This window comes from Euwallacea similis, chromosome 1, assembly GCF_039881205.1.
Source record: "Euwallacea similis isolate ESF13 chromosome 1, ESF131.1, whole genome shotgun sequence".
NCBI classification, from domain to species: domain Eukaryota; kingdom Metazoa; phylum Arthropoda; class Insecta; order Coleoptera; family Curculionidae; genus Euwallacea; species Euwallacea similis.
In genome coordinates this window covers 3,469,164-3,483,236 of record NC_089609.1, presented here as the reverse complement: position 1 = coordinate 3,483,236, position 14,073 = coordinate 3,469,164, and the positions used below count along the sequence as shown (strand labels likewise).

The 14,073-nt window shown below is 36.0% G+C and overlaps 1 protein-coding gene across 5 annotated transcripts in view; it reads left to right on the top strand.

Annotated features, from left to right (window-relative positions):
• LOC136411076 (voltage-dependent T-type calcium channel subunit alpha-1G-like) overlaps positions 1-14,073 on the top strand; it is a 50,635-nt gene extending 36,562 nt beyond the window's left edge. For 2 of the 5 annotated variants that reach the window (XM_066393489.1, XM_066393483.1), the window contains 14 exons: positions 636-801; positions 1,960-2,250; positions 2,301-2,486; positions 2,602-2,775; positions 4,766-5,010; positions 5,101-5,212; positions 6,336-6,488; positions 6,812-7,167; positions 7,516-7,708; positions 7,776-7,925; positions 7,980-8,550; positions 8,603-8,976; positions 10,606-11,220; positions 13,214-14,073. In XM_066393489.1, the coding sequence (XP_066249586.1) occupies positions 636-801; positions 1,960-2,250; positions 2,301-2,486; positions 2,602-2,775; positions 4,766-5,010; positions 5,101-5,212; positions 6,336-6,488; positions 6,812-7,167; positions 7,516-7,708; positions 7,776-7,925; positions 7,980-8,550; positions 8,603-8,976; positions 10,606-11,220; positions 13,214-13,963 (4,336 nt within the window). In that variant the 3' untranslated portion in view covers positions 13,964-14,073. The remainder of the gene's footprint in view (positions 1-635; positions 802-1,959; positions 2,251-2,300; positions 2,487-2,601; positions 2,776-4,765; positions 5,011-5,100; positions 5,213-6,335; positions 6,489-6,811; positions 7,168-7,515; positions 7,709-7,775; positions 7,926-7,979; positions 8,551-8,602; positions 8,977-10,605; positions 11,221-13,213) is intronic. The other 3 variants (XM_066393506.1, XM_066393497.1, XM_066393487.1) reach the window with 3 other exon arrangements.

Here is a 14,073-nt window from a genome sequence, read left to right as displayed (position 1 = left end):
CATGAGTATCTCAGTTATTTAACAACATATGATCGATTGAATTAGAGCAAAATTGCTCAACTTAATACACATTTAGAATCTGCTTTAAGGTTGAAAAATTTCGGAATATTTTACATAATTATCTATTTAATACATAATGAGTCATGTAATAAAGCATTATCATGTAGATGGTAGATAAATATATGTACATATTTGTGCATGCCTCTATGTTGCCATAATACACTTTATGTTGAAGCTTTGAGTGTGTTCTATCAATATGTCACCCCTGCAGTTGTGTTTGTCTAAAAGCATCTGATTTGTTAACACTCAGACTAGATTTCAATCATAGACAGTATTTCTTTTACTTAAATTATTTATTAATTCATTAATTATTGTTGTAGATTATAGAAATCGTTCTCTATATTACTTGAATATATGTAAAATTTCAGTCTCATCAATCATAAAAAGCCATACAATCCTCAACACTGATCTCCAACATAAATAAAAAATATAAATATATTTTCTCAAGTTTGATTTAATCCAACACAAAATTTTAACCCAGACACAAATTATTAACCTCGAGAAGCATTAATCCCTTCAAACCCTTTAACCTATAAAATAAACCCATCTCTAACAAAATTCATACATTTTGCTAGCATTCTGGGTATGTACCTGTTTGGTGGTAAGTTTTGCAATTATGTAGACGAGCAGGGCACTGTTCAACATTGTGGATGCGAAATGCTCGAATTGAAAGACGAGAGGTGCCAATGCGACCGGAAGCACTTCAACAACATCCTATGGGCTACTGTTACTGTGTTTCAAGTGAGATCTATTAAATTTATATTTTTAGATCATTAAGAATAGTATGAAATGTTTACTAGATTTACTGATTCTTCTTGTATTAAATAATTTGGATTTGTTGCAATTTAACTAGATTTTGACACCACTAATAGTTAGATATGGTCCTCTTTTAACCATATGTAGAGCAAGATGAATTACGTAGAAAACATTATTACAACTTTTTCCAAACTTTCCTCCGTGAAACACACTCGGCCAGTATGACTGTATCATCAGCTATAACCTGATACCACCCAACATATGTAGTGATAGAAGGTTTACTTAACGGAGGAGCTTTGATCTCTTCACACCAAAGTAACGATAGAAAATGGATTCAGAGCGGAAGCACTTTTTACTCCTTAAGTTCCTTTATTTTTTATGTATGCAAAATAGCCGTGATTTGACTATTTAACAGTGATCTAAGTAAATAAAATTAACTTTGTTTTTTCCAGTGAGGTGGCGCATGCGTTAAGAAACAGAAAATCGATCCTATACTAAGATTATGAGCCTTTGCCTGAGCCTCGTTAAATCAGACTTTATCACTTAAAGCAATTCTCACACCAATCCAGCTAAGAGGCTGCGGTCATTAATTTTTAGACTATTTCACCAAAATGGGCTTTTAATTAAAGTCAAGTTTTTATTGGTAATTTCAATAGAAAATTTAACCGCATTCAGATTCGCAGAAACATGAGCAGTTCACCAGTCAGGGCACCTTAGGCATATTTCTAAGTGTTTCTGAGGAGTTGGAGTTGGTTTTCTACCCCTGTTAGAAGGAAGCTATTGAATGCTTTTGGAGGAACAATTTGGCCATCTTTCGACATTATACAGGGCCATTTTTTGTATAATACCACGCTAATCCCATTCAGAGTCCATATCAAACAGTTCACGTCCAAGTGTACCCGGATTTTTACCGTGATTTACGAAAAGGCCGAGTACTCTGCCATAATCTCATGCTAGTCGCCTTTGTAGGATGAATCTTAGATTATTATAAACATGATTATCAATAAGCAAACACACTGACATAATTTGCTCTCATGATGAATGGTGGAACTATGATTCAATTGCAACAAATCCTCGTTTTTTTTCATTGCCCCAAATAGAAGTAGATGAAGACATTGAAGGTGATCTGCAACGTTATTTCAGATACTAACCCAAGAGGACTGGAATATGGTCCTATCAAATGGTATGGCACGAACGACCCATTGGGCTGCTCTCTACTTTGTTGCACTTATGACCTTTGGAAATTACGTGTTATTTAACCTCTTGGTAGCCATTTTGGTTGAAGGCTTCAGTTCGGAGAGGAACGAGAGGCGAGAAAGAGAGCAAAGAGAACTGGCACGACGTAAAATGTCTTGTATATTAGAAGCAAATTTTAGGGAACTTAGTGATGCCAGTAGCAGGTCGGAGACCGGATCTTCTGACAGTTACTCCAATGTATGAAAAAAATGATTTAAATTCAAAATTAGTTCAGTGATTTTTGGCAGGACAAGAAGAACTACTGGAAATCAACTGTTGAAATATCGAAAATAAAGAACTCGAGCGGCCAAAAGTCTGTACAAACCTTAACAAAGTGCGACATTAAAGACGTAAATTCCAAGGAAAGCTGTTATATTCGAGAACCAAAGTGCAATATTCAGAAAGAGTCACTGCTCAAGCAACCTCCTGGATCGGTAAGAGCATGATAGTAAAAATGTGATAGATGAATCTTAATCTAGGATATATATTAGGCTGTTGAATCTTTCCTGGTCACAGTCTTACAAAACATTTCTTTTGCTTTTGTTCCAGACATCTCCTCCTATAATAACCCATACTGCAGCCACGCCCCAAGATTCCCCCAGCAACACGTTAGACGCTGATTTTCCAGAATTCCTTTATAATGTCACTAGTGCGACAAGTGACACTGAAGCTGACCATTCATTATGCCCTTCTAGCACAGATTCTGGTACCCAGAGAAGTTCTGTAAGTCCAGCCACATCTGCACAGAATATTAATTCACTTAGACATCTCATTTATGAGCTTGAAGAACCACAGTAAATTAAAAGATTTATAGGTTGCTACAGGCACGGAAGATATAAAGTGAATGTACTGCCCTGTTTTGACATGAGCCTTAGAAATTTCAATGCAATGTATACTACGTGACAAAGAAAGGTAAACACCCATTAAAAACCATTTTATTTTGATAATTTTTTACATGTTGACTTATCTTAAAAAAAGAAAGAAATGATCAAAATTTCAAGTTTATCTGTTAATTTTTTTTAAGTTTCCATGGGTCGTTCCTTAAAAAAATAAAATTTTGTTTAAACATTTTTGTTCACATTTGCATCGCAACTTTTGTGAAGTGTGTTGCAATCGGTCATAATTTTTACTCATTATGCCTAGAGTGCGTAGAATTGAACAGATCCGTCAGCTTAGTGACTTTGAGAGGGGGCGGATTGTTGGGTTGCGCGAAGCTGGTCTGTCGGTCAGAGAAGTGTCTAGAAGAACTAACAGATCCTTAGGAACCATAGTGCGGTGTTACCAGGCGTGGACTCAGGAAGGCCGTGGGCACAGAGCCAGAGGCACTGGGCGACTCAGAGGAACCACAGAGCGCAAAGATCGTCGATTGCGACTTTTGGCTCTTAGAGACCGATTTAGCAGCAGTCGAGCTATTGCAAATCAGTGGTTTGAAGAACATGGGAATAGGGTTGGTATGCGTACAGTATATCGCCGAATACGAAGTTTTTTGTCCTATCGTTCGCATTGGGTGCTACCTCTCATTCGCGAACATCGATCTAACCGCTTACAATGGTGTAGAGAGAGGATTCAGTGGGACCAAGAATGGACTCAGGTGATCTTTAGTGATGAATCCCGCTTCTGTCTGGGGATGAACGACGGTCGGGCATGAGTGAGAAGGCAACGGGGAGAAAGGCGAGATCCACAATTTGACAGAGAGCGTCATGTCCACCGTACTATAGGCGTTATGGTATAGGGTGCTATCGCATATGATAGCAGGTCACCCCTAGTTTTCATTAGAGGCAACATGACTGCCCAACGCTATATCCAAGAAGTGTTGGAGCCATATGTGATTCCATATTTTCGAACTATCCCGAACGCTATTTTCCAGCAAGACAATGCTAGACCTCATGTTGCTAGGCAAACAATAACGTTCATGGATCAACATCAAATCAACCGTTTACCCTGGCCACCTCGATCGCCGGATCTGTCTCCTATTGAACATGTCTGGGACATGATTGGCCGCAGACTGTTGAATTTACAGCACCCTCCACAGACTTTAGCAGCCCTTACTCATGAAGTTCAGATTGCCTGGAATGAGATACCTCAAGAAGACATTGACAATCTTATTAGATCCGAGCCCAGGCGTATCAATGGGTGTATAAGGAACGGTGGATGCTCAACACACTATTGAAAAAAAAATGAAGTTCTTCTTCTGATCTTGCTGAAAATGTAATCATTGAATAAGTATGTGGTACTGAACACGTACAAAAAAAATTATCAAAATAAAATTATCTTTAATGGGTGTTTACCTTTCTTTGTCACGCAGTATATTTCGCTGCCTTACATCCTACAATTTAGCCATAAAATTCCCTAACTATATTCATGAAGCTGGTTTAGGTTAGTTCGGGTTAAATTCAAGTTTTCAGTTGATATTACCTGTAGAATTGCGACAGGAATGGTCAATAAAAACGCACTCTTTAACCGGAAATAAATTTTTCTTGTCTTCATATTCCTCAGAATTTATAATAGTTCCAAGTTAATTTGTGATATAGTTGCAATACAGCGTTCATTAATCATTTATATTACAGCGCGATAGGTAATATAAGTTGAAAGTAAACTAACCTAATCAGCTTAATAAATAATTTGTTAGGTAATTTTGCCTAAATTTGAAAAAAAGCAGCGATAGAAATCTCTATGGGTCATATTAAAAAAAATCACTCGGTATTTTTTCCAGAGCCTAAGTCTACTAAAACCTCCTTCTCTCTCTCCACTTCCTGTGACTTTCCGTATATTTGAAAAACCTCCAACGGAAACTCATCAAGTTCCTTCAGGAAGGATAGTAACACACAATGAAAAAATTGGAATGAAAACTATGTCGTTCTCAGAAAAAGTCGTACAAGTTAGCTGCAACAAAAACGAGATGAAGCAGAATCCCCATAAAGAAAAATTGCAAAGAAAAATGTCGTGGAATCTACCAAGGTAAAGCTGCCAAAATACTCATAGCCTGAAATGTTATGAGTATTCTTTGGTGATGTCATTTAACAACGTAGATTTCAATTCATTTTAAAGAAAATCAAGCCTGAGAGTTAAGAGGGATAAATCAGGATCCGACTCTGAAGCCGTACCCTTAAACAATGGAAGAGATCATTCCCAATGTAACGGAAAAGGCGTTGTCAGGCATGTAAGTTACATCTTTAAACTGCAGTAACGTTTCTATATTCGATTCATTATATTTTTAAATAGGTAAGTCCGAAACAATGACTTGAGCTTATGTATCTACAGGGTCATCCAAGTTTTTGGGGCACCCTCAAATATCCCCGTTATTTCTAGCAGAATTGAAAAGGGGTAAATTTAAAAGTGTGGAGGATTTTCATGAGTTTTCCAAATATTTTACTTAATATTTAAGTCGAATATTTATACGAAAAACTTCTTTTTAGTTCCAAAATAATAAACTTTTTAAACTGTTAATAATTATGCGAATCTCCAGAGATGACGTTTGCTTTGTATGTACTCCAAAATCAAAAAACAACACATATTACACACGTCACATGGCGCTGTTATCAGGGTTATGCTAATTGATCAGCGTGTCCCAGCTGAACATTATTACGTAATATTATACGCACGGCTTGAAACTTCATTGCCTTCATTACTAGTAATCGTTAATTTCGTGATGGAAGAAGTTTCGTACAATCTTCATCCAGAAAGCTGGAAGTTTCGTGTTTCTGGTGCGAAGTATCAGGAGAAGCTTCTGGGTTAGATTGATTAGTTGTACACAAGAAAATATTGCTATCGCTTCTAACTGCTTCAATAGCAAACTCTTGAATATCATCAAGATATGTTGATATAATGTTGAGTGAGATCTTCATAAATACTCGAAAGCATATGAATTACCCGGATTTTTTTGCGCAAGTTAGGCGAAGTAGAAGCAATTTTGCACAGTCTCAATTTAGAAAGCTGCAAGTTTCTTGCTTCTACATATTTAATCTTTTATTTTGTTTTTGTTGGCTAATTAAAAAGATATTAGATAATTTACGTTTATCGACTGTTTAAATTCATTAACACATCTGAAGAAACTTGAGCCCTTCTTTCTTTAATGGAGCAGTTTGAGATGCTCTTAAGTCAGTTGAACAAGCTATGCATCTAACTAGCTGCATTGACGGTGCTAAAATATCTGGAACATGACTTTAATCATGAAATGAGCAAAGTCGTTGTTTCATACCTAATGTAGATATTGTGGCTAGTTAGCTAGCACCTACACTTATCATAAGTCATTCTGCTTTGCTCTTCGCACTTTTGTATTTCAGGCCAGCTTGAGGAATGATTCATTGTTGCAATCATCTATTCGGATTCAAAATGATACACACCGAGATCCGCCCAATAACAAAGTCGTCAGAACCGCAATTATTCCACAGAACGCTATTAGATGTAGATCAAACACATGTAGCCGATCGCAACGAGTAATGCCTTATGTTTATTTCTTTTCAATTTTGCTTACATTGTACGAATCGATGTGAATTTAAGCATTAAGCTACATTCGCATCCTCATAATTAACTAAATGATTAAAATTAAACTAGTTAACTAATCAGTAATTAAAATCAATAAATAATTTAAATTTGTACCATACTGCAATTTCGAAATATACGAAGGAAACAATGCAATTGCGTAAGTATTCTACACTTACTTCACTAACTTTCACGTTAATTATGAGGCTGTCGATGTAGCTTTACGCTGCTCCACTTTTCGCTCGGTTTTAAGCTGGAAAATATTGATGTTTTTTAGGTGAGCACTACACAATCGGCTTTAACTAGACGAAACTCCCTCTCTAAATCACCAAAAAGCACTTCCAGAAGTCTCCGCGAACACCACGAGCACCATTCCAAACAAAACCTCAAAAGCTCTAGCCCTATCCCGTCCAGAAAATGTGACCATATCGAGAATAAACCGTTAAATAACCTAAAAGATAATAGCTTAACAGATACTACTTTGTCCAATCAGATAAAATTGGAAGAGAGCGTAACACCCTCTTCACCAAGACTGAGCATCATCGATAGAGTGGAGATGATTATTGAGCCCAAGATTGGATGTTTCAAGGGGAAGGATGAATATTCGTTATACTTGTTTTCTCCGAAAAATAGGTAAGTAGTAGGTAAGGGAGTTTCGACCTTGGCACACGAGAAAAAAATTATCCTACGTTATAATTCTTGCTGTTTTTTCAATATACAGAGTATGGGGAACTGCGTCACCTTATCTTTGACGATCATCTTCATTTACAGTATATCTTCACACTAGTTCTCATGGTAAAATTTCTTATCCATAACGTCAAAAATTCTTTGAATTTTGCGTACTGTTGAGTTTCGCTGCACGAAACTCGTTAGCAAAACACAATTTTATGCAACTGTGAATTTCGCAGAATCCTGCTTGTTACACAAAATTATGCATTTCTTACCTGGATACATAAATTCTTATAATATCATCTATTTCAGATTTCGCAATAAATGCACTTGGCTAGTAGAACAAAAATACTTCGATAATGTTGTTCTCCTGTTTATTGCCATGAATTGCATAACTCTTGCCATGGAACGACCCAACATTCCACCCGAAAGCCCAGAAAAATTATTTCTGCAGAGTTGCAATTATATATTCTCGGTTGTCTTTGCCTTCGAAATGTTCGTAAAGGTACATTCTCCATGAAAGTGCATAAATAAATAGAGGTAAACCTAAAAACAAGAATTATATTTGGCAGGTTGTGGCTGCTGGCATGTGCTACGGCCCCAACGCTTATTTCACTTCCGGATGGAACATAATGGACGGTGCTTTGGTCATTATTTCGATAGTTGACATTATAATGTTCCTTATTAACGACACAACTTCAAGAATATTTGGGATTCTAAGAGTAAGTGCCTGATAGTCATAAACATAAAAAACTATGAGTGAAGTCATCTTTCAGGTCTTTCGCTTGCTACGTTCGCTTCGACCGCTACGAGTTATCAACAGGGCACCAGGGCTGAAACTGGTGGTTCAAACTCTTCTCTCCTCTCTTCGCCCTATCGGAAATATTGTGCTAATTTGTTGCACATTCTTCATTATTTTCGGCATCCTGGGAGTGCAGCTTTTTAAAGGCACTTTCTACCATTGCATTGGAGAGAACATAACTGGGATAGTAAACAAATCTGATTGCCATAATCGTGGTTACGAATGGAAGAACGAAAAATACAACTTTGATGATTTAGTACAAGCGCTTATGTCACTTTTTGTTCTAAGTTCCCGAGATGGGTGGGTTAACATCATGTACACGGGGTTAGACGCGGTGGGAGTCGACAAACAACCCATTACGAACTACAACGAATGGAGACTTCTGTATTTCATTTCGTTCATTTTACTTGTCGGCTTTTTCGTTCTGAATATGTTCGTGGGAGTGGTGGTTGAAAATTTTCACAGGTGCAGGGAGGAGCAAGAGAAAGAAGAGAGGATAAGGAGGGCGGCTAAGCGGGCTTTACAGCTGGAAAAAAGGAGGAAAAGTACGTTCCGAATTTCCTGTTCTTACAAGATAATAAAACAACTGAATTGTAGGAATGAATGAGCCACCATATTATATCAATTATCCTAACTGGAGGCAGTTCATTCACAAAATCGTGACTTCGAAATATTTCGACCTCGCCATAGCGGCTGTGATAGGATTAAATGTTGTTACGATGGCAACCGAAAGTTATAAAATGCCGACGATTTGGGAGTATTTGCTACGAATTTTTAATTACTTCTTCACGGCAGTTTTTATATTGGAGAGCATAATGAAACTGATAGCACTTGGTATCAAGATGTACATAAAGGATAGATGGAATATTTTGGATGTGGCTATTGTGATACTTTCGGTTTTCGGGATCATCATTGAAGAAATGAAGGAAAACGAGATGAAAATAATCCCTATTAATCCTACAATTATTCGGGTGAGTATGTGCATATGATGGTTCAGTTTACAAAACACCCTAAAGCCGAAAAGATTGGAATCTTTTAATGGATGCAAAGCGTAGCTAAACTTGCCTCATACCAAAGTTGTTTGTTTCAATTTTATAGGGTGTCAAAAACTGAAGTCAATTAAATACGAATAAATCGACACGTGGTTTTATAAAAAAATTGTCATGTGGGAGCAACACATTTTGAAAAAAAAAACTTTGGAAACAAAACAATAATGCCTTGATTGCCAGTTTTTCATACTCACATACATTTTCAATACTTAATTAAAATTAACTTTTTAAAATATGAAATTACGACTAAAACGCTGGAGTAAATTCTACAAAATATGATAAGTTTCTATTACGATAAATGTTCATCTTTGCTACCTTCCTGTTCTCACTTCTTCATTGAATTTTTTGTGGCTTATATAGATATAGTACGTTTTTAACGCAGATTGTTAGATTTTACGTGTTGAAGAAATTTTTACCACATGTTATATTGGATTCTATTAGAATTACAGCTATGAAACTTGGCACAAGTAACATTCGTAATCCTAAATTTACTCCAATTTGACAACTAGATAAAAAAATCTTATAAAAATACTTAAAATAAGCATTTACTTTTCAAAAAGTTAGTCTCTTTTTAAACTTCTCGTAAATATTGTCTTCAATTTTTATATATTTTTTCTCTAGTAAAACATAGAGTTGTGTAAAATAAATTCACATATTATTTCCACTATGTTTTTCGCCATACTCTCCACCAAATTTTGATAATCTATTGAAATTTCACCATTACTCTTCCCTAACCGCAATCGCTGTCACCTAAATTTTCAAACTCTTGCTCTCTTTGAGTCATTTTTTATTTGATTTTGCTCCATACTCATTCTATCACATTCATACCCTGGAAATTTCATGTCATTAAATTAATAACTGTGAAATGTACAATGTGGATGTAAAATATGGAATATATTAAATAAAATCTTTACAGATGAAAAAAAAATCGCTCGGATACGTCAATCTTAATTTATAAATGCGTAAATTTTGACACAAAAAGATTTCTCATGACGTCATTAATGTCGTAGACATGACGTCATACTCTGTTTTTTTTTAATTGAAACCCCAATTTTTGATATCGCCATTTGAAAGACCTAACAATTCTACATACAAGACGATTAAATTTCGAACAGGTTACATAACCATTTTTTTTAGAAAAAAAAAATTTTAAATATCCACATTGCATTCCCATTTTACAATATTTAAAAAATTACTTTGGTACCTTGTAGAAAAACAAACAACTTTTATATAAGGTAAGTTAACCGGAATGGCTACATTTTTTACTTTCTATCGTCCAATGCTCACTTGTCTCATTGTGCCTGAGATACTCTGTATAAACAATATCACTAATGTTCACAATGTCAATGTCTAATTGGTCTTAGAAAAGTTTTATTCTAATTCCTACATCCTTTTGCCACGATCCAGTGAGCACTTGAAGAATTAAAATAAAAACAAGAAAAAATTGTATTTTAATTTAGGATGGGCTTATTACCTTCACGCTCATCTAAAAAGAAGTTTTTCTGCTACATCAACCCATCTGAACTTTAAAAGTAATTTTTTTTGTTACAGGTGTTGCGCGTAATGCGCATAGCCCGAGTACTTAAACTCCTAAAAATGGCGAAGGGTATCCGTGCACTTCTAGACACGGTCATGCAAGCCCTCCCTCAAGTCGGCAACTTAGGGCTCCTCTTTTTCCTCCTATTTTTCATTTTCGCAGCCCTGGGTGTCGAACTATTTGGCCGGCTAGATTGCACGGTCACCCCTTGTCAGGGTTTAGGAGAGCACGCTCACTTCGAAAACTTTGGCATGGCATTTCTCACTTTATTTCGAGTGGCAACTGGGGACAACTGGAACGGAATCATGAAAGACACCCTGTATAATGAAGAATGTAACTCAAGCGATGACTGTATAAAGAATTGTTGCATATCACCCATCATTGCGCCGATATTTTTTGTCATTTTCGTTCTTATGGCTCAGTTCGTTCTGGTGAATGTGGTGGTAGCAGTTCTGATGAAGCATTTGGAAGAATCGCATAAACATTTGGAAGATGAGCAGGACATGGATATTCAACTAGAGAGAGAGTTCCAAGAGAAGCAAGAACAAAATGAGCGGAGGGAGTTGTGTCTAGCCCTTCAGTTGGATGCACAAGAGTGCCACTCTGGTCTTGAGAAAAAACTTCATAAAGTAAGTTTTAGTGATTCCTTCTAGATGTTTACCTATATCTGGAAAATATTGTTATTTTGATTTATTAAATTTTTTACATTATCTGAGTACTTTTGTAATCTAGATTTTCCATATCCATGAAGAACCTGATGATGTTTAAAAACCCCAACATTTTGACAAAACATAATACATTATTGTTACAGCTTTTTCAGACTAAACAAAGCAAAACTGAATTTGAGGTATTTGCCAATCTCAAATGTACCTTCCTATTTAGATGCACGCACTACACTCTTTATCTCCATCACACTTGACTATGTCTTCCTTCTAAAGAACATTGTCTACATATCTTTCTTCTAAACTATACTACTTATATACAGGGTGTTTAGTAGCTCGATGTAGAAATATGGACAAGCAAATTGAGTGCATATTTACCTCTACAGAGTGAGTTGTTTTTCTTGGTTAGTGAAAGGATCTCGCAAACTGTCAGAGCTACAAAGTCATTTATTTGGAAGATTTGCAGTGTTAGGCCACCAATTTAAAGAATCTTTTGCACAAAATTTACAATATTTTAAAAGCCATTTCGCCTTAATTCAAACATTTCGGAAATTAAAACTGTCTAGAGTATTCAGTATAATTTTTACGAACGCCCGATAATGAAGCCATTTAGCTAATGATGCCGTGTGTTTTTATAGATCTCTCTGCGCAGGATTTACTTTTAAAATAGCTAACTAAGTGATTATTTTGACGTATAGTGACTAACTAGGTGAGGACTTTGATGTCTACTAGCCGACTAGGCGATTGCTTTGACGAAAAATGGCTAACTAGGTGATGACTTTGTCGTTTTTCTGAACGTTTACTTTTCAAATATTCAGTTTCTTATTGACGAAATATCACCAAGTCGAATAATAATTCTAACAAGATAAATATGCCTTAAAATATTAATCGATTACTCAAACACCCTGTATAATTATTCTGATCTAATTCTGTTTTAGTATTAGATTTAAATTAGTTAATATACTGAGTGACCGTTTTTCGAGCACCATTATTGGATATTCGGTTATTTTAAGAGATATGTTCAAGGCCAGTTCAATTAGGGCAAAGTATTTTAAGACTTAACAAGAATACGTTCTTAAATCGACTGTATTGCCAACATTTTGCTAAAACACTTGAAAAACTGAGACCCAGTTTTTAGTTTTTTAGTAAATTTTAAAATGTGGAACTTACTCTTCCATCAAGACATTCGTTCCGCATTTTGATTATTACTCATCTTTGTAAAACAATAAGGCATCATACAGATTGGACAAAACTTTTTTTTGAAACACCTCTTCCAGTACTGAACTAGCAACACTTCAGATAAACAGATATTTTTTAAAGGTAGGTAATTCAACTTAGAAATAACTATGTACAGTTAAAAAGTTGGCTTAAGGCCTATCGACACAGAATCAACACGAGACAGAGTTAGCATCGCAACAATGATTCCAAAAATTCGCAGGGGGCGGGGATGTTCAATTTCCGCTTCAACGTAATATTTTAATTATAAGAAAGATAATTCATCACGGTCGACATTGAATGTTGCTTCTGTGTGTACGAGTCTTTAGGCTTATTTACTTCAGTTGCATTAATTGATTCAGCCAGCTCTAGACTTAATGCTGAATTCAAAAGTTTGGATATTATAGACATGTTCAATACTTTCTTCTATCACCTAAACAGTACAACTTACTCCACAAATCTATTTACACACACCTGTACGCTTCCTAGATAAAAAAGTTTCCATAGTTGCCGTCTTTCTCATCTTTAGAGGCCTTCTTGCCGTAAAACGAAAACGCTTTGTATTTAAATTTTTGCTTAATGCGACTCGTTTGCAAACAGCGTTGCTTTGATTTATTTGATTAGTACCATCATTAAATTGTTTAATTCTTTATCAATCAAAACAGTGCTGTTGGGAGCAATTAAAAAAAAAATTTACAACTACTAAACAGTTTATGACACATTATCCGCTAAAACTTTGTTTTAGGTGCTCTCCTTACCCGCAAACTTCACGTTTAACTCCCCTGGATCGGGAGCACAAACGACAATGGAAAAGCAGTATTCTCGGTCCCGCCGCCAAACGTTACATAGTCACCTGCCAATCATGCTGTCCAACATAGAAGACATGAAGAATATTGACGATTCCGTTTCGGACATCTACAGTATTCAAGAAGTAGCAGCCCCTTGTGAGGACTCGCCTCTAGATGAAGTCTCCAGGGAGCCTACGCGCATCAACTTAGATGAAATCTTAACATATCCGCCCAAAGATTTCCTGACTTTACATCAATTACAAGTGCCAAAAATCGACGATCAAAAAGGAAGTAAAAAATTAAACGACAATGCCTTAGACTTAACTAATAGGTTGTCAGTACCGCATGAAAGCAAACCTGTCAACCGATTATATGGCAGTACAAAACATTTGTTTCAAAAACAGCTGTCCATGGACATTTGTGAGGAAACTCCATTCCTTGCTTCCCTTGCGGTGCCGGAAGCGGCAAGGGACGATAATATAAAAGTTCCAAGTAATAGTGATGAATTCAGTACTGATAAGATTGAATGTTTCAAGCCTCTAAGGTACGATAGTCAAGAAAGTGTGCAACGAATAATTGCGGAACGAAGAAACTTAGATGAAAATTTTAAGGCTGTTGATCCGTATGATATTTATGATACGAGGTTTAGTAGTTGCGAGGATCAAAAGGTGGAAAGTGAGAGTTCTAGTAAGAAACTCAGTTGCTAATCTTAATCTAATTAACGACGTAGCTCGTTAGAATGTTGTGATTATCATTAAGACATCTTAGAAATAGATTTTCCACTTTTCCTTTGAGAGAAAAAAGAAATTTTGTTATA